Source organism: Zalophus californianus, chromosome 9, assembly GCF_009762305.2.
Source record: "Zalophus californianus isolate mZalCal1 chromosome 9, mZalCal1.pri.v2, whole genome shotgun sequence".
Lineage (NCBI taxonomy): Eukaryota > Metazoa > Chordata > Mammalia > Carnivora > Otariidae > Zalophus > Zalophus californianus.
The window spans coordinates 115,066,978-115,093,114 of NC_045603.1; the positions used below are offsets into that span (position 1 = coordinate 115,066,978).

At 37.4% G+C, this 26,137-nt stretch overlaps 1 protein-coding gene across 1 annotated transcript in view; it reads left to right on the forward strand.

Annotated features, from left to right (window-relative positions):
- Window positions 1-26,137, forward strand: part of LOC113921530 (ankyrin repeat domain-containing protein 26-like) — a gene marked incomplete at its 5' end in the record, with an annotated part of 108,756 nt that overhangs the window by 65,890 nt on the left and 16,729 nt on the right. Inside the window, 5 exon segments of the mRNA XM_035729337.1 lie at window positions 2,490-2,560; window positions 2,889-2,982; window positions 6,120-6,232; window positions 13,256-13,385; window positions 25,085-25,375. Coding sequence (XP_035585230.1) covers window positions 2,490-2,560; window positions 2,889-2,982; window positions 6,120-6,232; window positions 13,256-13,385; window positions 25,085-25,375 — 699 coding nt within the window.

The window sequence follows — 26,137 nt, forward strand, 5'->3', positions numbered from 1 at the left end:
GGTTCATCTCTGTTACAGCGTCTATCAGTGCTTCATTTTTTTTTTTTTATTGTCAAACAGTACTCCATTGTGGGCCAAAACCCTTGTTCGTTCATCATTTCATGCGCCTTTGGGTTGTTTCCCACTTTATGGCCATTAATGCTGCTCTGAACGTTCATTTAATTATTGTCTGGGCATCTGTTTTGATTTCCCTGCCGTCAGATTTTATCCTCGGAGTGGATTGGGTTGATTCTACCCTCTCAGCCTTTTCCTCGTGGTGTCCTTTCTGTCCTTTTAATTTCCCTTCCTCTTGCCTAGTCCTACACTGTTCAGACCTGGCTCGTAGTCTCTCATTCTCCATGAAGCTCTCTCTGACTATTCTAATTCCCACAGCCTTTACTGTCTTCACACTTGTCTCATCTAGTCTGTGCAGAACGGTTTAGTCCTTTATTTTACGTTGGTTTTATTTTTTTCATGAGAGAGAATTTTGTCTAAGTACACGTTTATCTAAGGGGGAAGGTGTGGGATATGCATGGTACCTATCCTTGTATAAATTGAGAATATTTTAACTTAACAGTTTTTAGGATAAAATTAAGTACTTTATAGCATGTCAGTAATTTCTGATTGAAAACACTGACATAACAAAACTTTTATTCTAAATGTATTTGAAGCAATTAAATGTAAAATTGAGAGCATTTAATCTGACAGAGGAGAGGTGTTCAATCAAATGCTTGTTTTTTCCCCCTCACTGTGGAAAAACAGTCTAAATTTGCCTTTCTTCATTTTGCAGCCAGTACTGAGATTACTTTACCAACTATAAAGCTCAGGGACAGCTTTTCTTTTTTCTTTTTTTTTTTACCTGTCTTTTTTAAAGTTTGTTTGTTTGTGAATTTATTTATTTATGTAATTACTACACCCCTTGTGGGGCTTGAACTCATGACCCCAAGGTCAAGAGTCGCATGTTCTTCCCACTGAGCCAGCCAGGCGCCCCTGGGGACAGTTTTTTCTGATATGCCATACCACGTAGCCTTAATGTATTCATCAGAGTACTTGCTAAAGTGGTGTAACACAAACAGTTGCTAAGATAATGTAAACATGAAATGATTTGGGAATGTTGATTTAGCAAGAGTCCATTATTTCCACGTCAGTGGCTTTACCTTGCCTCTGATGGTCCTGTAAATATTTATTACTCAGTCTAGGAGGTACTGTTTGCACTGTAGTCCATGAGATTGTCCACTGAGTAGTATAGAGAGGAAGTAAGTTAAAATTATTATAAGTGGAAAAAATACTGTGAGCTAGTGGAATTGGTAAAAGTTTTTTGAAGTACTGAGGATGTATTCTTATTCTGGGCCTCATGCTCCTCATTTGCTGCCCCTTTCAGTGGTATGAAGAACGATTTCAGTATAACTTTTATGATAGACCACTTTCATTGGCCTGCCATCTGCCTAAAATATCAAATATTTTTAGAACATAACATACAGCAACAATAATAATGCTAATTGCAAACAGAATTTGGTGTGTGCCACATACCCTTCTAAATAGTTCATGTACAGGGGCACCTGGGTGGCTCAGTTGTTAAGTGTCTGCCTTCGGCTCAGGTCATGATCCCAGGGACCTGGGATCAAGTCCTGCATCGGGCTCTCTGCTCTGCGAGAAGCCTGCTTCTCCCTCTCCCACTCTTCCTGCTTGTGTTCCCTCTCTCGCCGTCTCTCTCTCTCTGTCAAATAAATAGAATCTTTAAAAAATAAAAATAAAAAAATGTAGTTAATGTATATTTCCTAAATTAATCCTCCCAACATCCCAGTGTGGTAGATACTATTATTTCCTCATTTTACAGAGAAGAAACTGAGACACAGAAATTTTAAGTAATTTGTTCCCGGTCACACAGCTAATACCCAGTGAGTTGGGATTCAGACCCCAGGCATTGTGGTTCCTACGAAGATAATGCCTCTCATACTATTCCGTGAAATATCTAGTTGTCACTGAAAGCAACATGTTAACTTTTATAATCCCTGGAATAGTCATGGTCATTCACATACGTGAATATTTAAAATTTTAATTGATGAGGTGCTTAGAATACAAAAATGGAAATGTTTACCATAAGGTACTTTCCTATGTTCCCCCTTTGACCAATATATAAATTTGTAGGTTAACTGATAAAATATAATTTAAAAACATAAAAATGTTACATTTTAATAACTGGAGAAGTCAGCGAACTTTTTTCTAAGGGGATTGTAAATATTTTAAGATTTTATTTATTTGAGAGACAGAAGGGACAGTGAGGAAGGGCAGAGGAAGAGAGAGAGAGAGAAGCCGACTCCATGTAAATATTTTAGGCTTCGTAGGCCATAGGTCTCTGTTGCAGCAGTTCAACTCTGCTGTAGCCACAAATCAATATGTAGAGTAGAGTGTGGCTGTACCCAATAAAATTTTATTTATAAAAACAGCTGATGGTGGTTTTATACTAGATTGCCAGTAGTTAAAAAAGTATTTCTTTTTTTCTTTCTTAGTTGCAAGAAGCAGAAGATCGACATGCAGAGGCTGTAAGATGTATTGAAACGTTGAAAGATCACATGCAAAAGTACAATTTAAAGCAGCACAGAAAATAACTTGAGTATTTATAAAGCAGATAAGCAGTGTAGTATGCGAAATATATCAGTTATGATAATAAGTACTCGTTAAGCTGGATAAAAATTTCAGCTTTCCGCTATTTTGAAATGTATAAATTTTGCATATTATCTTTAAATTTTGTACATTAACTACACAACATAACCAGAAAAATGGCACACTTGCCAACTTCTGCTTTTTAAATTTTGAGAATTTATGTAAGACCTTCAGATGTTTGTTTAGAAATTATACGGTACTTTTAAAATTTGTGTGTGAGAATAATTTTAAAATATTCATGTTAGGCTTGAAGTTGAAAATGACAAGTTAAAAGTTATAGTCAAAGAACAAGCGGGCAAAATTGAAGAACTTCAGGAAAACCTGTTAAGTACAAGTTCGGTAAGTCAGTCTCTTAATTTCTGTCCTAATGAAAAGGAATTTTTATTTCTCTAGTAGTAGTATATAAGACTATTTTGGATAATATGAAAATTCTCACTGATAAACATGTTTATTATATTCATATTGTTGCTGCTTACTACTGGTAGTATCATTCCTCTTTATAGATGAAGTTGGCTGAATTCATAAAGTAATAATTTTTATAGTAAGATTGTGGTAGTCTAAGATAAGCAATATTTTATACATACCACATTGTATTTATCTATCTGTCAGTGGACAATTGAGTTTTTCCACCTTTTGGCTATTGTGTAGTAATGCTGCTGTGAATATTGGTATATAAACGTCTGAGTCCCTACTAATATTTTTCAGTATGTTTAAAAATTCCCAAACTTTGAGTAATAATTTGATGTTGAATTCTGACTTTCTCTTGTCATCTAAACCCTTCAGTGAGATTTGAGAATGGATTACTTTAATGACAATTTGTTGTGATTTATAATTATAAATTTGTAATTTGTTGTCTTCATCAAGAATGACTACTAGGTCATTATGCAAACATTTTTCTCAAAGGAATATATTTTTCTCTTTGTTGGATTTTGAAAAGGAAAAGAGATGCCAGTGAAAAAGTGGAAATGACTGCTCAATCAGGGCCTTACATAGTAACATAGTGTTCCTAGCATTCACTGCAAGTTCAGGAACTAATTTTTTTTTCTCATTCATTTGAGTTAATCAGCCTTTCAGAGATTTAACAATCCAATCTCAGAAAAAATTAATGTGCAATCCAGGATTCCAACTTATTGATATGTAGTGAAAACTATATAACTATTTACCAAGCAGCACCGGATTATCATGCCATTTATACCCTCCTTCATAGGAGAGGCTACCAATGATTTAAGATGAGAAGACTGCATTGTGAGTCCTAAGTTGGAACAATGAGGTAGATGCACCTACCACTAGTTTCTTTTAGTCACAAAAGCTGCATACTTGCAAATTTCATTATACAGCTCTACCTATCAGGGGAACGAGCACATTCTGTTGACTGGTCCTTTTTGTGGCCAAAGAAACATCGAAAAGTATTTTTTTTCTAGATGTCATATAAATTAGTGACATTGTATTACTGTACTTTTCATTGAGCAAGTAACGTGACAATATGTGAATGAGAATGCCAGGAGTTGTCCCCCTACGGTGTCATATAGAAATCTATTAAGGAAGGTATCAAATCTTGTAAAGCTTGTAAGAATATCCGTAGATATTCTGTAGATGCCAATGGAAATGAATTAGGGTTATGACATAAAATTATTAGCCACTTTAAGGTCTACCCTGTGAAACAAAAACTTAGCTTTCAACCAACTCAGTCCATAGTCCTCACATCTCTAGAAGGATTTTATCTCATGAATCCCTAGGTCAGAGACTACCTGGGTTAAGATATTGGATGGACATAGTTTTGAGGTGAAGAATCTGGATTGGGAAGAAGAGATAGCTCTAGGCTGACTTAAACTTCCAAACAATATCATCAAGTATGTGTCTGAAAAGAACTTCAGAAGAAGACTTCCATAAGATCAAATCTCTATGGAATAGGAAATTATTCAAAAGAAAACAAAGGCAAACCATTGATAGTCTGACCCTTGTGAGAGACATTTGCATCAGAAAAGAAAAGCAAGACAGAGTATGGTGGTCAGCATCCTAAGGGTAAGGGTGCCCCCTGCGATTATAAAATAACAGTACACTCAAAGTAATACCAAAAAGAGTCAACAGAAAAGGTACAAGATTAGCTGTCTAGGGGTACCTGGGTGGCTCAGTCAGTTAAGCGTCTGCTTTCGGCTCAGACCATGATCTCAGGGTCCTGAGATGGAGCCCTGCTCAGCTGGGAGTCCGCTTCTCCCTCTCCCTCTGCTCCTTCCCCTATTCAGGCACTCTCTACTTGAAAGAAAAAAATTTTAAAAACTTAAAAAAATTTAGCTGTCTATAAAGATAATCCACATCAGGTAATGGTTTTTGAGTGTGTGGTTGAGAATATTGTCTGTGACGAACTAGAAGGAAGATCGGAAAGTAGAGATGACCTCAGTAAAGGGGCCAAGGCTGGAAATGTAGATTAGAGAATCTGGTTTTGAAGCCTTGAGACTGAACCAACTGTGAGAGGATTTGATACAAGGAATAGCAAGGGTCAGGGACTAACAGCGGCTGCTGTCATTTAGAAATAAAATGGGATTAGAAGAGCAGAGGGAGGGTATGGTCATTGTTTTCAGCTGTTGCTGAGAAGTACAGCAGGATAAAGACTTTAAAAAAAAGATCCTTGATGACCCTCAAAATTTTTTAGTGGAATTCCAGGATTGAAACTCAAATTTTAGTGTAAAAGAAGAAAATAAGTGTTGGTAAGATGAATCTGTGGATGAGATGACACATTAAAGAATGTTCAAGTCCCGTGAAAGGGGAGGAGCAGGATGATAGAAAAAGCTGCCAGAGTTAAGCAAAAGTTTTTATGTAATATCGAGAAGACTTAAACTTTGTTTAAAGAGAAAGGTATTTAATAGAAAAGAAGAAATTGAAACCTTGCAGAGATGCTTGAAATGCTTGCAGAGAATGAGGGTATCTCATTCTAAAGTCAGACGATCACCAAAACTGTAATGGGGCCTGCATAGGAATTTTTCGGAGATGATCTTAAAAAGGTATGATCTCACAAAACCCAGGGTATCTTAAGCTATGGATGAAAATGTTTCTAGGGCATCTTTAGAAACTAAAATGTAAATATAACCACTTTTTAAAAATTTTCATTAACCCTTAGTATTAATATGGGTAAGAACCTCTGTATTTAACAAGTAAATTTTGGCCATTTAAATTCTAGAAAAAATAATGATGAAAAGGTAAAATCAGTTGAAGCTGTTTTTAGGAAAGGTCCTTATATTTGAAATTTGTATTTATTGGCATCAGGCTTATAAAACTGCATTATATAAAACTTAAAATTATAAATTTTAAACTACATTATATAAATTTAAAATTATAAATTTATAAAATTTATAAAATGTAGTTTATGAGCGTTTCTAAACACGTTATTCCTCATGAATTCATGAGAAATAATATTTTATGATAGAAGAATGATTATCTAGATTTTTAAATATAATTTTCTTTAAAAATTTTTTTCAAAGTCTGATGATGAAGAGGGACAGATAAAGAAATTTATTGAGTTGAAACAATCTCTGGAATGTAGTTTCGATCAAGAAATGAAGAAAAATGGTGAATTAGAAAAAGAGATTACTAGGTAAGACTGTAATATTTCAGATAATTTTAACCATTAATTAACTGATTTAACTATAATTTTACTTTATTAAATACAAATTCTTGCCAAAATATTACACTTTCTCTTTAATGATTCCTTAAATAATAACAACAGTTCCTTTAACAATAACAACTGTAATTTTCATTGTCCATCTTGAAGAGTTTCTGTAAGATATCTTTGTTCTTTGGTAATAATTCCTTTTAGTAGTGTTCTTCCCTTCCACCAAATATTTTAATATCTAAAAACCTATTTGTGTCACTGTTTAATCATGTCAAAAGTTACCTTGGCTTGGCTTATATTTTCTTTTTTTCCATATTATTTTTTAAATTTAAGTTCAGTTAACCTACGTAAAGTATATTATTATCCAAGGCAGAGGTCAGTGAGTCATCAGTCTTCTATAACCCCCGGTGCTAATTACATTAGATGCCCTCCTTAAGGTCCATCACCCAGTTACCCCTTCGGATCACTACATTTGTATTTTTGGGGTAAATCCCTAGTAGTGCAATTGCTGGGTTGTTGGGTAGCTCTGTTTTCAACTCTTTGAGGAACCTCCATACTGTTTTCCAGGGTGGTTGCACCAGCTTGCATTCCCACCAACAGTGTGGGAGGGTTCCCTTTTCTCCGCATCCCGCCCACATCCGTTTCCCGACTTGTTCATTTTAGCCGTTCCAACAGGTGTGCGGTGATACCTCATTGTGGTTTTGATTTGTATTTATTTCCCTGATGCCGAGTGATGTTGGGCATTTTTTCATGTGTCTGTTGACCATTTGAATGTCTTTGGAGAAATGTCTGTTCACTTCTTCCACCCATTTCTTTCTTCTTTTTTTAAAGATTTCATTTATTTATTTGACAGCACATGAGAGGGGGGAGGGTCAGAGGGAGAAGCAGACTCCCTGCTGAGCAGGGAGCCCGATGCGGGACTCGATCCTGGGACTCCAGGATCATGACCTGAGCCGAAGGCAGTCGCTTAACCAACTGAGCCATCCAAGCGCCCCTTCCACCCATTTCTTGACTGGATTATTTGTTCTTTGGGTGTTGAGTTTGATAAGTTCTTTATATATATAGATTTTGCATACTAGCCCTTTACCTGATAGGTCATTTGCAAATATCTTCTCCCATTCTGTCAGTCGTCTTTTGGTTTTGTCGACTGCTTCCTTTGCTGTGCAAAAGCTTTTTATCTTGATGAAGTCTTTGTTTCCCTTGCCTTTGGAGACGTGTCTAGCAAGAAGTTGCTGCGACCCAGGTCACAGAAGTTGCTGCCTGTGTTCTCCTCTAGGATTTTGATGAGTTCCTGTGTCACATTTCGGTCTTACATCCATTTTGAGTCTATTTTTGTGTATGGTGTAAGAAAATGGTCCAGTTTCATTCTTCTGCATGTGGCTGTCCAGTTTTCCCAACACCATTTGGTGAAGAGACTGTCTTTTTTCCATTGGCTATTCTTTCCCGCTCTGCCGAAAATTAGGTGACCATAGAGTTGAGGGTCCATTTCTGGGTTCGCTGTTCTGTTTCATTGGCCGATGTGTCTGTTTTTGTGCCAGTACCATACTGTCTTGATGATGACAGCTTTGTCATAGAGCTTGAGGACCGGAATTGTGATGCCACCAGCTTTGGTTTTCTTTCTCAACATTCCTTTGGCTCTTCGGGGTCTCTTCTGGTTCCGTACAAATTTTAGGGTCATTTGTTCCAGCTCTGTGAAACAAGTTGATGGTATTTTGATAGAGATTGCCTTGAATGCACAGATTGCTCTGGGTCGCGGTAGCATAGAGATTTTAACAAATTTGTTCTTCCAGTCCATGAACATGGGGTGTTTTCCCATTTCTTTGTGTCTTCCTCAGTTTCTCTCGTGAGTGTTCTATAGTTTTCAGAGTACACATCCTTTGCCTCTTTGGTTAGGTCTATTCCTAGGTATCTTATGGTTTTGGGTGCAATTGTAAATGGGTTCGATTCCTTAATTTCTCTTTCTTCTGTCTCGTTGTTAGTGTATAGAAATGCAACTGATTTCTGTGCATTGATTTTATATCCTGCCACTTTGCTGAATTCCTGTATGAGTTCTAGCAATTTTGGGGTGGAGTATTTTGGGTTTTCCACATAGAGTATTACGTCATCTGCGAAGAGTGAGAGTTTGATTTCATCTTTGCCGATCCGATGCCTTTTATTTCTTTTCATTGTCTGATTGCTGAGGCTAGGACTTCTAGTGCCATGTTGGACAACAGTGGTGAGAGTGGACATCCCTGCCGTGTTCCTGACCTTAGGGGAGAAGCTCGCAGTTTCCCCATTGAGAATGATACTCACCGTGGTCTTTTCATAGATGGCTTTTATGGTTTTGAGGTATGTGCCCTCTATCCCTGTACCGTGAAGAGTTTTGATCAAGAAAGCACTCTGTACTTTGTCAGATGCTTTTTCTGCATGTATTGAGGGGATCATATGGTTCTTGTCCTTCTTTTTATTAATGTAGCATATCACATTGATTGATTTGCGGATGTTGAACCACCTTTGCAGCCCAGGAATAAGTCCCACTTGGTCGTGGTGAATAATCCTCTTAATGTACTGTTGGCTCCTATTGGCAAGTATCTTGATGAGAACTTTTGCATCCGTGTTCATCAGGGATATTGCCCTGTAATTCTCCTTTTTAGTGGGGTCTTTGTCTGGTTTGGGGATCAAGGTAATGCTGGCCTCATAGAGTTTGGAAGGCAGCTATGCTCACCACTATACCACCAATGCCTGCTATAGAAAGAGTTTGGAAGTTTTCCTTCCATTTCTATTTTTTGAAACCGCTTCAGAAGAATAGGCATTAATTCCTCCTTCAGTGTTTGTTAGAACTCCCCAGGGAAGCCATCCGGCCCTGGAGTTTTGTTTGTTGGGAGATTTTTGATTACTGCTTCAATTTCCTTGCTGGTTGTGGGTCTGTTCGGGTTTTTTTGTTTCTTCCTGTTTCAGTTTTGGTAGTTTGTACGTCTGTAGGAATGCATCCATTTCTTCCAGATTGCCTGATTTGTTGGCTTATAGTCGTTCATAATATGTTCTTAAAATTGTTTGTACTTCCTTGGTGTTGGTTATGATCTCTCCTCTTTCATTCATGATTTTATTGATTTGGATTCTTTCTCTTTTCTTTTTGCTAAGTCTGGCCATGGGTTTGTCGATCCTATTAATTCATTCAGAGAACCAGCTCCTAGTTTCGTGGCTGTGTTCTACTGTTCTTTTGGTTTCTATTTCATTGATTTCTGCTCTGATCGTTATTAATTCTCGTCTCCTGCTGGGTTTATGCTTTATTTGCTGTTCTTTCTCCAGCTCCTTTAGGTTTAAGGTTAGGTTGTGTATTTAGGACCTTTCTTGTTTCTTGAGAAAGGCTGTTATTGCTCTATACTTCCCCCCCACCCTAGGACTGCTTTTGCTGCATCCCAAAGGTTTTGAAGTTATGTTTTCATTTTCCTTTGTTTCCATGAATTCTTTTAATCCTTCTTTAGTTTCCTGGTTGATCCATACATTCTTTAATAGGATGCTCTTTAATTTGCATGTATTTGAGTTCTTTCCAAATTTCCTTTTGTGATTGAGTTCAAGTTTCAAGGCGTTGTGGTCTGAAAATATGCGGGGAGTGATCCCATACTTTTGGTACCGGTTGAGAACTGATTTGTGACCCAGTATGTGATCTCTTCTGGAGAAAGTTCCATGTACGCCCAAGAAGAATGTGTATTCTGTGGCTTTAGGCTGGAATGCTCTGAATATATCTGTGAAGTCCATGTGGTCCACTGTCGACCTCGGAGAGTCTTGGACCTTGGGCAGCGAAGGAACTGAGGAAAAGAGCCGACAGTAGAGTGAGGCACAGGGGACCCAGAGAAATGAGCCCGAGGTCCCGAGGTTTATTTTCCATAATCTTACATATCTTGTACAGCGATATAGATCTATAATGGTTTACAGCAGGGGCTTAGTACGACACATTCTTCCATGTACATAGGATTAGTCCATCGTGTATGATAAGAATCTTTAAAGCAGGACAAGGGAACAAAGAGGGGAGTGCACAGCGTGCTATTTACAGGGCAAGGGAACAAAGAGGGCAGTGCACAGTGTGCTATTTACAGGGCAAGGGAACAAAGAGGGGAGTGCACAGTGTGCTGTTTACAGGTGGCTTCCTATCTACAAAACATCTTCTGCTGCCTACTTTAGAACAGACCACACATGTCCCAAGGGCATTTCACTCTGATCCTTTCGGGTGATTTTTAACCCTGCAATCTCAAGTTTTCTCAGAGATCTCGGAGGCCGAACGAACCTGCACCGGTGGTGGTTGTGGCGTTCTGTTCCCACAGTCCAGTGTGTCGTTCACTGTTGTTATTGTATCATCATCAATGTGTTTCTTTAATTTTGTTATTAATTGGTTTATGTAATCGGCTGCTCCCATGTTAGGGGCACAGATACTTACAATTGTTAGATCTTCTTGTTGGATAGACCCCTTTCAATATGATAGTGTCTTTCCTCATCTCTTATTACAGTCTTTGGTTTAAAATCCAATTTGTCTGTTATAAGGATTGCTACCCCAGCTTTCTTTTGATGTCCATTAGCATGATAAGTGGTTTTCCACTCCCTCACTTTGAATCTGGAGGTGTCCTTGGGTCTAAAATGAGTCTCCTGCAGACAGCATATCGATGGGTCTTGCCTTTTTATCCAGTCTGATATCCTGCGTCTTTTGATTGGGGCATTTGGCCCATTCCCATTCAGGGTAACTATTGAAAGCTATGAATTTAGTGCCATTGTATTACCTGTAATGTCTCTGTTTCTGTATATTGTTTCTGTGCCTTTCTGGTCTGTGTTACTTTGCCTAAAGGATCCCCTTTAAAATTTCTTGCAGGGTTGGTTTAGTGATCAGAAATGTTTTAGTTTCTCTTTGTCCTGGAAGCTCTTTATGTCTCCTTCAATTTTGAATGACAGCCTTGCTGGAGAAATAAAGTATTCTTGGCTGCATATTTTTCTCATTTAGCACGCTGAATATATCCTGCCAGTCCTTACTGGCCTGCCAGGTCTCTGTGGTTAGGTCTGCTGCCAGTCTAACGTTTCTACCCTTGTCGATTAAGGACCTCTTGTGCCGAGCTGGTTTCAGGATTTTCTCTTTGTCTCTGAAATGTGCAGGCTTCACTACTATATGTCGAGGGGTTGACCTGTTTTTATTGATGTTGAAGGGAGTTGGGATCTCTGTGCCTCCTGGATCTGAATGCCTGTTTGCTTCCCCAGATTAGGGAGGTTCTCCGCTATAATTTCTCAAATATATCTTCTGCCACAACCCCGTTCTTCTGGGATCCCAATTATTCTAATATTGTTTCGTTTTATGATATCACTTATCTCTTGAATTCTCACCTCGGGATCCAGTTGTTTATCTCTTTTTCATCAGCTTCTCTATTCTCCGTCATTTTGTCTTCTATATCACTGCTTCTCTTTTCTGCCTCATTTATCCTAGCAGTGAGAGCCTCTTTTTTTTTTTAGAGCCTCTATATTTGATTGCATCTCATTAATAGTCTTTTTGATATCGACTTGATTAGATTTTAGTTACTTTCTTTCTTCAGAAAGGGATTCTCTAGTGTCTTCTATACTTTTTTGAAGCCCAGCTAGTAGCTTTATTATTCTTATTGTGAACTTTAGTTCTCACATCTTCTATCCATACTGATTAGGTCCTTGGCAGTCATTACTTCCTCTAGTTCTCTTATTTGAGGTGAGCTTTTCCATCTTGTCATTCTGTCCAGAGAATAGATGAATGAGCGAACAAAATACTAAAAGAGCAACAAGAACCCCAGTGAAATATACCCTAAACAAATGAAAAGAGACTGAAAAGCAAAAAAAAAAAAAGGAATATAATCAGGTGAACAGAACAGAGAAGTACACTGGATCCTGTGTGTATTTTGGTCTGTTTGTTAGAAAACTGTGTCCCAAAAGTGTAAAGAAAGAAAAACTTATGTGTATACAAAAATAAAATTAAATACAATGAACGGTTTGAATGTAACTGTAAAAATGAAATGTAAAAAAGACTTGCAGAAAGTGGTCTTTTCTCTTTGTTTTTTCTTTCCTTTTTTTTTTTTATTACTAACATATAATGTATTATTTGTTTTAGGGGTACAGATCTGTGATTCATCAGTCTTACACAATACACAACGGTCACCACAACACACACCCTCCCCAAACGTGGTTGCCTTTCTATTTGTAGAATTGTGCCAATTCTTTTCTTAGATCTCCGGTTGAGTTCACAGGTGTTTGAAATGATTTTATACGTATCTAGTGAGTTCCAGACCAGACACAACTAAGCTCTCCTACTCCTCCGCCATCTTTTCTGATTCAACTTGCTTATATTTTTTTTCTGCATTTTTAATTATAAAATATATCATACATAGAAAATATATGTCTGACTTAAAGAAGAATAAAATTAGCAATCATGCTTTTACCACTCAGATTTAAGAAAAAAAAGGAGTTTTTCCAATGTCTGTAGCTGATTTCCTTTCTTCTATAGCTTTGTCTCTTCATTTTTCCTCTCAACCCAGACTTTAAAGATTTTTCTTTCTTGTTTTTTTTTGAGTGCTCTCCTTTGAAGCTTTCTGTATGTATTTTCTTTTCTTCTTGTAGACTATGGTTAGTGGGTACCAAAATGTATTTTTGTGTCTTTTTAAAACATTCATAGATAAGTATGCTTTTCTTCTCACCTTGGATACTGGTCTCTGGTTTATAGTCACTATTTAATAATAGATTAATTATTATATTAACATACTGAAAATGAAGATTAATAACTTATGTATAAGAATTCTTAATATAGTTACAGTATTAATTCTGCCATATGGGTCATGAAAATTTTCTTCATGTTTTTTACCTGAGAAGTCTATCATTTAGGTAGTATGTTCTTAAACAATGTGAGATTGAGACAAACGAGAGATCATAATTTATAGATTTCTTTATATGATAGAACATGTTATCTATTTAAATAATTAAATATTTACTCTTAAAGAACCTGACTGACTCATTCTATACCTGCCGCAGATTTAAGAAACTCTTAAACGTGACAAGAAGAAAGTTAAGTGAATATGAAGATAGAGAGCTTACTTTCCCTGGAAGTTCAAAAACCAGTCAAATTGAAATGGATAGTCAGATTAATATGCTAAAACAGAAGGTAAGTTTTTTCAAGTAGTCTTCGGACTCAAAAATCATTTAATTTTGGGAAATAAGTCAGTGCTGTGAGCAGTGAAATACAGATTTTTCTATTTTATATACGTGCTACATTTTTTTTGGTAACAGCTCTATGGAGATAAAATGGACGTAATATGCATATTCAAAGAGTACCACAATCAGTTCTAGAACATTTTGTCACCCTGTAAAGAAACCCTGTACCTTTTACCTGTCACCCTGTGCTGGTCTCCCCTTCCCTCCTCTTCTTAGCCCTAGGGAACCACTGCTTACTCTCCATCTCTATAAATTTGCCTATTTTGGACATTTCATATCAATGGAATCACACAATATGTGGTCCTTTGTGACTGCCTTCTTTCCTTTAGCATAATATTTTCAAGTTATACCTCTTCTGTAGCATGTCAGTACTTTATTTCTTTTTATTGCTGAATAATAAATATCCCACTAAATGGACATACCACATTTTATTTATTCATTTATCAGTTGGTACACTTTTAGATTGTTTTGCTTTTTGGCTGTTGTTAATTATGCTATTGTACACACACATGCATGAGTTTTTGTGGGAACACGTTTTCATTTCTCTTGGGTATATACTTACAAATGGAATCGCTGGGTCATATGGTAACTCTCTTTAACCTTTTTTTTTTATTAACCTTTGAGGAACTGCCACACTGTTTTCCAGTACAGCTGCACCATTTTACATTTTCGTCAGCAATGTTTGAGGGTGCTGATTTTTCCTGATTTTTGCCAATGTTTGTCATTATCTGTTGTTTTTATTATAGCCATCCTAGTGGATGTGAAATGGCATCTTGTGGGGTTTTTTGTTTGTTTGTTTGTTTGAAGTTTTATAATTTTAATTAGTTAACATATTGGTTTCAGGAGTAGAATTTAGTGATTCATCACTTACATACAACACCCAGTGCTCATCACATCAAGTACATCATTCATCTAGCCCACCCCCCATCCACCTTCACTACAGCAACACTTAGTTTTTTCTCTGTAGTTAAAAGAGTCTTTTATGGTTTGTCTCCCTTTCTCTTCTTTTTTTCCCCCCTTTCCGCTGTGTTCATCTGTTTTGTTTCCTAAATTCCGCATATGAGTAAAATCATATGGTATTTGTTTTTTTCTGACTGACTTGTTTGGCTTAGCATAATATACTTGATGAGTTCCATTGATCTTGTGGCTTTGGTTTGCATTTTTCTTAAAACTAATGATGTTGAGGGGCACCTGGATGGCTCAATTAGTTAAGCGTCTGCCTTCGGCTCAGGTCATGACCCCAGGGTCCTGGGATTGAGCCCCACATCTGGCTCCCAGCTCAGCGGGTAGCCTGCTTCTCCCTCTCCCTCTGCAGCTCCCCCTGCTTGTGCTCTCTCTCTCTCTGTCAAATAAACAAAACGTTAGAAAAAAACAAAACAAAACAAAAACTAATGATGTTGAGTATCTCATCTTTTTCATGTGGTTATTATCCATTTCTATATCTTCCTTAAAGAATGAATCATTTCTTTTGGCCATTTCTTTATTGGATTCTCTTTTCATTATTGTAAGAGTTATTTATATGTATCCTAAATACAAATCCCTTATCCAATATAGGCTTTTCAAATATTTTCTCTTATTCAGTAGCTTGCCTTTTCACTTTCTTGTTGGTGACATTTGAATCAAAGAAGTTTTTGATTTTGATGAAATATACTAATCTGTTTTTGTCTTTTGGTGTCCTAAGAAACCATTGCCAAATCCAGTCACAAATGATATGTTTTTTTCTAAGAGTTTTATAATTTTAGCTCTTATATGTTGAGTTAATTTTGTATATATGCTATGAGGTAGAGGTCTAGTTTTATTACTTTGTCCCACTACCATTTGTTAAAAAGACTATTCTTATTCCATTTAATTGACACCCTTGTTGAAAATCAATTCACCATAATGTGACGGTTGATTTTTAGATTGTCAATTCTAATACATTTATCTATGTCTATCCTTATGTCACTGCCCAATCAAATTTTATGAGACTTCTTTCCTAATCATCTTGCAAATGTACCCCTCACTTATGTAATAATAAAAGTGTAGTGGAACTTAACTTTACTCCTGTAGAAATTTTTTGCTTCTTGAGGGAGCCTTTTACCAGCTTCTGCCTTGCTAACTCCATGATATGATGAGAAGTCAGACTCAGAAAGATAGAGTACTGTTTCTTTTCTCCATTCATATCTTTAGTCTCTCACTCAGTGCCTCTCACATCCGTTTCCATGAAATCTTGGTCATAGGATCTGCTGTCTACTAGTTACTTCATTATGTTTTATTAACTTATTATAAAGCATAGACTCATCCATAAATTTCACCATCTAGGTAGGAAAAGATGAACTCTGGGCTGTCAGCTTTCTTGTTTTGAAATCTTGGTAATCCATCATCTTGTAATTCACAGTTAGATACTCTTTTGACCTGGTTCTTCTGTATAACACTGGTGCTGATCCTGTTCTTGGCACAGATCCTACATTCTCAGAAAATACAGTTGTCTGTATCCATCTTCTTTTACTTTAAATAGAAAGATATGTTCTTTAATAGCTCAATAAATAATTAATGGAAGAAACATTTCATTACATTATTTCAAGAATACAGCTGTAAAATATCAGGTAGTATTTAATTGAGTTATCAGAGACAAATAGTAGATTAGCAATTTGAATGCCATAAAAATTTCAAAGCCAGTTTGTATGATACGGGAAAACATTGTGATACAACATAAAGATGAGATGGTCTTACTTACCTCCCCACGTAAACAAGCTTGGAGTAAGATAAAGGAGAAATTATATTTAATTAATTATGTTTTTAAAGATTTTATTTATTTATTTGACAGAGAGAGACACAGCGAGAGAGGGAACACAAGCAGGGGGAGTGGGAGAGGGGGAAGCAGGCTTCCCGTGGAGCAGGGAGCCCAATGCGGGCTCCATCCCAGGACCCTGGGATCATGACCTGAGTTGAAGGCAGATGCTTAACGACTGAGCCACCCAGACACCACCTATATTTAATTTAAATAGTGCCAATGGACAGTACATTTGGTTTGCTACAGAAAAGATTAAAAATGATTCCATAATATTCTCTTTTATTTCCTCACTGATGAAAGGAGAATGAAGATTGAGTATTAGATTGATTAAAAAATACTCAAAGCTGGCTTTTTCTTTTAGAATTTCAGTTAATGGAGATCAGGTAAAAGGCCCAATTTTGGTTATTAAACTATTCCTAGTTCTTCGGCTGTCATACTTCAAATCATATTGTCTTTCTGCTTGCCAGTCTTTCTTTTCCCCTAACTTGAGGGGAAAATCTATAGAGGCATTCCTGCCTAGTTGTAATAATTTGTAATTGAAGGGTATCTTAGAAAAATGTCTTAAGAGAAAGGAAGATGGTAGCAGAGTAAGAGGAGCCTAGCTTCACCTAATACCTGAAGACTGACAGAACAAACTCCACAACTAAAGAGAGGGAAGAGGACACATTGAAGAAGGTAGGAAGTACAGAGATGTGGTTTAGGAGAGAAACAGATCCTCGCTGCTATAGAGGGGAGGGAGTCATGGTCATCGAGAAGGGCAGGAGAGGAGTACATGGAAATGCACAAAGAGAATGTTTCCTCATACCCACTGGCTTGGAAGATGAGAGGGGCTGAATTTCATGAGTTTTTACAACCAGGGGGGCTTAAAGCCTAGCGTTCTAAAGGTCATCAGGCTTAGCTGGGATGGAGCCTGTAGGGCACTGTGCTGCTCTTGGAGAGAAGGCAGGCAAACAACCCGGGAGCATACAGCATGGAAACAATGATCTGAACAGTGCCTGGGCCATACAGTGGGGAGATTACTCGCTCTTCTCAGCATGTTTCTGAGAGGCAGTGTTCATGGAGATACTTCTCTAGGAACAAAGGAACCAGCTGGTGCCATTTCCCTCCACTGCCCCTCAGCACAAACACAGAGCCTCCTGTGGGAAGCGGTGCAGCTCTGACACTGGCTGCCTAATTTGTTTACACCAAACCATCCCCTTGCACTCCAGTTCAACTGCCCTGATCAGTCATTCTTGCCTCAGTTCCAGCACAGCAGGCCTTCCCCACACCCCACCAAAGGACCCCTGCCCACACCACGTCTCCTGACCAGATTCAGGAGGGCCTCAGTTCCAGTGGAGGTGGTGACAGGTCTCATTTCACAAGCACGCCTAATTTAAAAGTTGCTACATTCCAGCCAGGTACCAAACACTGCCCACAGCAGGTAGGGAGAGCCTCTGCAGATGACTGGCCTAAAGGATAGAGCAGCCAGAACAGAACAGCAGAGTGCATGCGGCACACACCGCAGACACTACCCTACGTGCCAGACCCTGGGCTCTACATGACGTATTTTTCATAAGTCCATTACTTTCAGGAGCAGGTGACATAACTGGCTTTTCTAACACAGAGAAGCTGGTAGAGACGTAGACAAAATGAGAAAACAGAGGAATTTATCTCAAATGAAAGAACAGGATAAGGCCATGGGGCCAGCGATTTAAGTGAGACAGATATAAATATCATGCCTGATGGAGGATTTAAAGCAGTGATCATAAGGATACTCACTGGACTTGAGAAAAGAATGGAAGACCCTTACAACAGAGATAAAAGAGTTAAAAAAGAATCAGAGATGAAGTGGGCAATACATGAGATTAGAAACACCTGATGCAATGAACAGCAGGCTGGAAGAAGCAGAAGAACAAATTAATGACCTAGAAGACAAAGAAATGGAAAGCAATAAAGCTGAAGAAGGGAGAGAAAGAAGAATTATGCAAAATGAGACAAGACCTTGGGAACTCAGTGACTCCATCAAAAGTAATAACATTCGTATTGTAGGAGTCCCAGTAGAAGAGAGAGAAAAGGGGTAAGAAAATTTATTTCAAGAAATAACAGCAGAAAACTTCCCTAATCTGGTGAAAGCAACAGACATCAAGATCTAGGAGGCACAGAAAACTCCCATCAAAATCAACAAAAGCAGGCCAACACCAAGATATATTATAATTAAATTTGCAAAATATACTGATAAAGAAAACATCTTAAAAGCGGGAAAACAAGTCAGTAACTTCCAGGGAAACCCCTTAAGGCTAGCAGGAATATTTTCAACAGAAACTTTGCAAGCCAGAAGGGAGTGGCATGATAGATTCAACATGGTGAATAGGAAAAATCTGTATAACCAAGAATACTCTATCCAGCAAGCCTATTACTCAGAATAGAAGGAGAGAGAGAGTTTCCCAGACAAAAATTAAAGGAATTTGTGTCCACTAAACTAGCCCTGCAAGAAGCATTCAAGGGGACTCTTTGAGTGGAAAAGAGAGTGACAGTATAAAAGTGTACAGTATAAAGGCAAGAAACACAAAGGTAACAAAAGTGAACATTTATGTAAAAAATAAGTTAGGGAACTCAGAGAAAAAGGATATAAAATATACCTTATCTAAAGCATGGGGAGAAGAAGAGAAAAGAATTGGTTCAAACTTAAATGACCAGCGACTTAATATAGACTGCTCTATGCAGAAGAGGTTGTATACAAATTATATATCAAAAACCACTAATGGGGTGCCTGAGTGGCTTAGTTGGTTGAGCATCTGACTCTTGATTTCAGCTCAAGTCATGATCTCAGGGTTGTGAGATTGAGCCCTGTGTTGGGCTCCATGCTGGGCATGGCGTCTGCTTAAGATTCTCTTTCCCTCTCCCTGCCCCACTTGTGTTTTCTCTAAAAAGAAAAGAAAACCAAAAACGAAACCCCTAATAAACATGCAAAGAGAAAGAATCCAAATATATCACTAAAGAAAATCAGCAAAGCATCAAAGACACGAAAAAGGATCAGAGAAAAATCTCCAGAAACAACCACAAAACAAGTAGTGAAATGACAAATACATATCTATCAATAATTACTTTAGATATAAATGGGCTAAATGCTCCAATCAAAAGACATAGGATATATATGCTGCCTATAAGAGACTCATTTTTGACATAAGGATACCTGCAGATTGAAAGTGAGGGGATGGAGAAACATGTATCATGCAAATGGACATCAAAAGAAAGCCAGAATAGCAATATTTATATTGGACAAAATAGAGTTTAAAACAAAGACTGTAACAATAGACAAGGTCACTATAACATAATAAAGAGGACAATCTGACAGGAAGAAGATCAATTGTAAATATTTATGCACCCAACATGGGGTCACCCAAATACATAAAACAATTAATGACAAAAAAAGAACTAATTGATAATAATACAATAATACTAGGGTACTTTATTTTTAATATATATATATATATATTTTAATGGAATAAGTTGCTTTTGTTCCTAATAGTAAAAGTATCCATGAACACAATGTACAACTTGGATATTTTAGGAAGGAATAGAAATAATCAATAGTTGGATACTTTTAACACCCTACTTACATCAATGGACAGATCAACTAACAGAAAGTCAACAAGGAAACAATGTCCTTATATGACATACTGGATTAGAGGGACTAAAGAGATAAATTCAAAATATTCCACCCTTCAACAGCAGAATACACATTCTGAAACATTCTCTAGAATATATTACAAATTAGGCCACAAAACAGGCCTTAATAAATACAAAAAAAGATTGAAGTCATACCATGCACCTTTTCTGACCACAGTAATATCAAACTAGAAATCAGCCACAAGAAACAATATGAAAGACCACAAATACATGTTGGTTAAGTAACATTCTACTAAAACAGTGAATGGACCAACCAGGAAATAAAAGAAGAAATTTAAAAATACATGGAAACAAATGAAAATGAAACACAATCATCAAAACTTTTGAGATACAGCAAAAGTGGTTCTAAGAGGGAAGTATATAGCAATACAGGTCTACCTCAAGAAGCAAGAAAAATCTCAAACTACCTTACACCTAAAGAAGCTAGAAAAAGAACAATAAATGAAGCCTAGAGTCAGCAGAAAGAAGGAAATAGTAAAAATTAGAGCAGAAATAGGGGCACCTGGGTGGGTTATTTGGTTAAGCAGCTAACTCTTGATTTCAGCTCAGGTCATGATCTCAAGGTCCTGGGATTGAGCCCTGCTTCAGGCTCCATGCTCAGTGGGGAGTCTACTTGAGGATTCCCCACTCCCTCTCCATTTGCCCCTTTCCCCACTCTCTCTCTCTCTCTCTCTCAAACAAATCCTTTTAAAAATTACAGCAGAAATAAATAGTATAGAAACTTAAAAAAGATAAAAATAGATCAGTGAAACCAGTTGCTGGTTCTTTGGAAAAATTAATAAAACTGACAAGGCTCTAGCCAGAGTTATCAGAAAGAAAAGAGAAAGGACCCAAATAAATAAAATCACAAATGAGAGAGGAGAAATAACAACACCACAGAAATGCAAACAGTGATGAGAGAATATTATGAAAACCTATATGCCAACAAATAGACCATCTAGAAGAAATGGACAAATTCCTAGAAACATATAAATTACCAAAACCGAAACAGGAGGAGATAGAAAATTTGAACAGACCGATAACCAACAAAGAAATTGAATCAGTAATCAAAAAACTCTGAACAAACCCAAGTCCAGGACCAGACGGCTTCAGAGGCAAATTCTACCAAGCATTTAAAGGAAGAGTTAGTACCTATTCTTCTCAAACTGTTCCCAAAAAAACAGGAAAGGAAGGAAAACTTCCAAATTCATTTTATGCGGCCAGTATTACCCTGATACCAAAACCAGATAAAGACACCACAAAGAGAAGTACAGGCCAGTATCCCTGGTGAACCTAGATGCAAAAATCCTCATCAAAATACTAGCAAACTGAATCCAACAATACATTAAAAAAATCACCATCATCAAATGGGATTTATTCCTGGGTTGTGGGGGTGGTTCCATATCTGCCAACCAATGTGATACGCCACATTAATAAAAGAAAGGAGAAGAATCATCATATCGTTTCAATAGATGTAGAAAAAGCATTTGACGAAGTACAACATCCATTCATGATAAAAAAACCCTCAACAAAGTAGGTTTAGAAGGAACATACTGCAACATAATAAAGGTCATATATAAAAAAATGCATAGGTAATGTCATCCTAAGTGGGGGAAAATGGAGAGAAAAACTTCTTAGATCTTGCTTCTAGTTATGTGTTGCTTCTCATTAACACTGTTTGTCATTAATAAATTAATCTGGACATTTATTACTTCCCACTTTAATGGAGACCAATTTCTACTATATAAGATAGGTATCTTACTAACTCTTTTTATCGTCCATTTGTCTGTTTATCTTTTTTGTTTTTTTCTTAACAAACTCCCCAAAGTTTAGTGGCTTAAATAAATAACATTTATTTTGTTCACAAATCTGTTAGGAAAAGTGTGGCCAGGACAGCTTGTTTCTGTTCCCCTAGCTTTAGGTGGGGCAGCAGAAAGGTTTGGGGATGGAACTGTTCAAAGATTTGTTCAATCACTTCTGGTGTTGTTGATGCTGGCTCTTGACTAGGACTATAGTTAAGGCAGGCAACTGAAACACCTAGACTCTCTTTGTGGCCTGAGCTTCCTCACAAGTTGGAGGGCTAAATTCCAAGTAAGCAGCGTGAAATACAGAGCAAGGTAGAAGTTCTGTTGCCTTTGTAACCTAGCCTTGGAATACACACAGCATCACATTCCCCATATTCTGTTTGTTAGGAGATAAGTCACTAAGATTGCCCCACGGTCTTTTTATTTATTTTTAATAGAATGAATATTTAAAAACCTATGGACACATTTAAAAACCAGCATATTTTTGTATTCCTCAGACATGAAAAATACACTCACCTCCTCCCAGTACATCCCACAAATCTCAATTATCATGGCATTAGGTTCAGGCTTGAATCCCAGATCTTACCATTTTAATCAGGTGCAGTGGGGATCAGGTGTCTGAAGTATGGTCCCTTGAGTTCAAGTCCTCTCAATATGAAGACTTGGGAATTAAAGTGACAGTTCTCTACCAGTCAAAATGCAGCATTCTGGTAACCTGCTAAGGACTCGCCCATTCACAAAGAAGATGAAGCATGCTAGTCCATAGCAGTTTTGAAATATAGTCTGAAGCATGCTGTCAGTTCTTTAGTTAGGACTTAGTCGTAACCATGGGAATACTTCTCCATGGCTCTTTGCTTTACTCTTTGAGCTCTTGGTTCTGTCCTTTTCATAAGGAATGACCTGTGTTTTTAGCTTTTTTTCAGCCTGCTTCCTCCCAGTGGGACTTCTAAGACCCAAAGGCCTATTTTCAGCTTGTACTCTCTTGGTCACTTTTAGTCCAAGCTCGCAAACAGTGTTTTTGCTTCTCTAATTCTCTTAAATTTTTTTTAAAGATTTTATTTATTTGACAGAGAGATAGAGAGCACAAGCAGGCAAAGAGGCAGGCAGAGGGAGAGGGAGAAGCAGGCTCCCTGCCGAGCAGGGAGCCCGATGCGGGACTCGATCCCAGGACTCTGGGATCATGACCTGAGCTGAAGGCAGCCACTTAACCGACTGAGGCACCCAGGTGCCTCTATAATTCTCTTCACTTTTTGAGTTTTCTGTGAATATTATCGGATTTCATGCCATTAGAAAAGCCATTCTCCTGGGTCTTTTTGAGATAAGCTTTTCACCTCAGGTTTCCTGTGAACCTCTTATTTGACAATGCCTTTAAAATTCTTATACTCTTAAGATCCTTAAAGAAATTTGAGGCACACTTTAAATCCTTCTGAGGTCTTAATAAAGGGTTTTATAGTCTTGGCTTATCCATAAACCATGATTTCTTCGATGTGCTCTTAACCCAGAAGCCATTTATTTTATCATTATTTGACAATTCAGCATGTGGAGGGGCTGTAAATGAGAAACAGATATTTGAACCCAGTAAATCCTGGTTCTTTCCTATTGCATAGTCTTTCTTTAGTTCATCTCCCTTATCAGTTTACTTTCAAGTGGTTTGTGGCACGAGTTCCTTTCCCTCTAGTGCCGTTTTCTTCACTTGTCTAGAAACCTTTGTTGTAAGCCTCTTCAAGGGCCATCAGGTTTCCACTAACAGTCTCTTGGAAACCCTTTTGGTTTTCATTCTTACTCTTCTCTACATCCTTTCAGGTTCCACCTACCTCCTGGTTCAAAGAAGGTTTATTTTTTGTTTGTTTTGTTTTTAATGGCAGCACCCCATTTCTAGTATCAGTATCTGTGCCAGTTATTTATTGCTGCATAATAAACCATCTCAAAACCTAGTGGCTCGAAACAGCATTTATCTTGTTCACAAATCTTTAGACAAGGCTGAGTAAGGCCAACTCATTTCTTCTTCATTTGGCATCACCTGGGATGACTGGAAGCTGGGAACTAGAATCATCTAAAACCTTGGTCATGCACATGTTTGGCTGTTGAGGCTGCCTTTTGACTAGGATGTTAGCTGGGGCAGTCTCAGCTGCAGTATCTGCGTGAGGACTCACTAGGTGGCCTAGCCTTTCCCACAACAGCTGGATTCTAAGGGTGAGCTTCCCTAGAAAAAATCAGATGGAGGCTCTCTCACATTTTGTAACCTAGCCTTAAAAATCACACAGCAGTTCTGCCATATTGTATTCACAAGAGACCAGTTATTAAGGCCAGCACATATTAAGGGGGGAGATTGTCATGGGAGAAGTGTCAAAGAATTTATAAAACCACCACATCCACTCACCTTTTCTTACCAATCATATCTAAAGGAAAGAAGTTCTTCCCAATTCAGCATCACTGAAACTCCAGCAAGGTTTTTGGTTGCTTTTGTCTTATTTTGTGGGACATAACAAGGGATTATAATACTGTTGAATTAAGGGTTTTTTTTGGTCCAAAAATGTATGGGTCATCTCACTAAATTTTTTTTACTGAGAGATGCGATTTCTTAATCTTGCAAATCATTTCTTCTCAGAATGCAATTCAAATTAGCATAAAACATTTATAATTCAGAAAAAGGCTTATGGCATTAAAGTCAGTATTTATAGATTCATTAATTAGAGTTATTTTCAAAGTCTTATTTTGGTAAGCATTTATTTGCTCAGACCTACATAAGTCAATATGATATTCCTAAAACTTCTTTAAAAATTATGGAGTACCAGGGCACCTGGGTGGCGGAGTCAGTTAAGTGTCCGCCTTTGGCTCGGGTCGTGATCCTGGCATGCTGGGATTGAGCCCCACGCTGGGCTCCCTGCTCATGGGGAGTCTGCTTGTCCCTCCCCCTGCTCTTGCACTCTTGCTCTCTTGCTCTCTCTCTCTCTCTCAAATAAAATCTTTTAAAAAATTATGGAGTGTTAAGATGAGGGAAGGGTTAAGAGACTTTCTACTATGAGATGACTTACAGTTGTTTTATGGAGGAAAGATCTGAAACAATCCTAGAAAAATAAAAGTATAAATGTGTGGCCAAGAGAACAATAGCAGAGATCTGTTTTAGTAACTACTAGTGGTTTTAATTTTGTTCTTGATTTTCTGAGTTATTTGAGGTTCCACATTCCAAGACTCTACTTCGAGTATAGATAACATTTTGTTGAAAATGAATTTATTTTAAAATTTGGGCACCTGGCTGGCTCTGTCAGTAGACCGTGGGACTCTTGATCTTGGGGGTTGTGAGTTCAAGCCCCGTGTTGGGTGTAGAGACCTAAAAATAAAATCTTTAAAAAAAATTTGGTCATAGTTTTGCATTAGACTATTTTCACTCTACTTCCAAACGGTATTATTTTATTCATGCAGGTTGATGATCTTACAGCAAAACTGGAAAGTGCATCTTCAAAATGTCTATACCTGGATGCAAAAAACCAGCTTCTTACCCAGGAGTTATCATCTATGAAGGAAATGCAGAAGAAATATGAAAAACTAGAGAAGAATAAAAAGAAGTTGGAACAACAAGTAGTGCACCTCAGAAGTCATTTAGAACTCAGTATGGTAGAATACAGTAAAATAGAACAATATAAATGGGAGCTTGAAGAAAGAACAAGATTGGACATAACAGAAAAATTAAAAGAAGCCAGTCTGTTTTTACAGGTTAATTTATTGATCTGTAGTATGCTTTAATCATTTCACTGCAAGTTACATTTTGGTTATATGCATTGTATAATTTTCCTCTACTTCCTTGATAGCCATTTGGTAAATTTGAAGGAACATTTCTTCCTTCTCTTTTAAAAATTTCACTTTTCATCATTATTCTCACTAAATTGATTTTTCAGAATGATTCACAGTAGAGAATCATTTTATTTTTTAAGACCAGTTGGTATAAAACAAGACTATTGACAGGAAAAGAAAAAATGGTGTTTTAAAAATTTTAGCCATGGGGTGCCTGGGTGGTTCAGTTGGTTGAGCAGCTCAGGCTCGTGAAATCAAGCCCAGCATGGAGCCTACTAGGAAAAAAAAAATGGTACCATACTTGGATTATTTTCTTTAAAGATATTTATTTGGAAAGCACGGGTGAGAGGATGCACAGAGGGAGAGAGAGAATCCCAGGCAGACTCCATGCTGAGTACGACACAGGGCTTTATCTCAGGACCCTGAGATCATGACTGAGCAGAAACCCAGAGTCCGGCGCTCAACCGACTAAGCCAGCCAGGCACCCCCTGTATTTGGATTATTCTTAAGTTGTATTGCTCACTTTTTAAAGTTTCTAAAGGATTCTCTTATTCTCTGAATTATCAGATTGCATGAGTTCTAATATAAGAATGATTGAACTTTATCATTCAGATTTAATTCAGTTGACATTGATGAGAAATATTTTACACTTCAGCTTTTTTTTCACATTTAAAATTGCTCTGT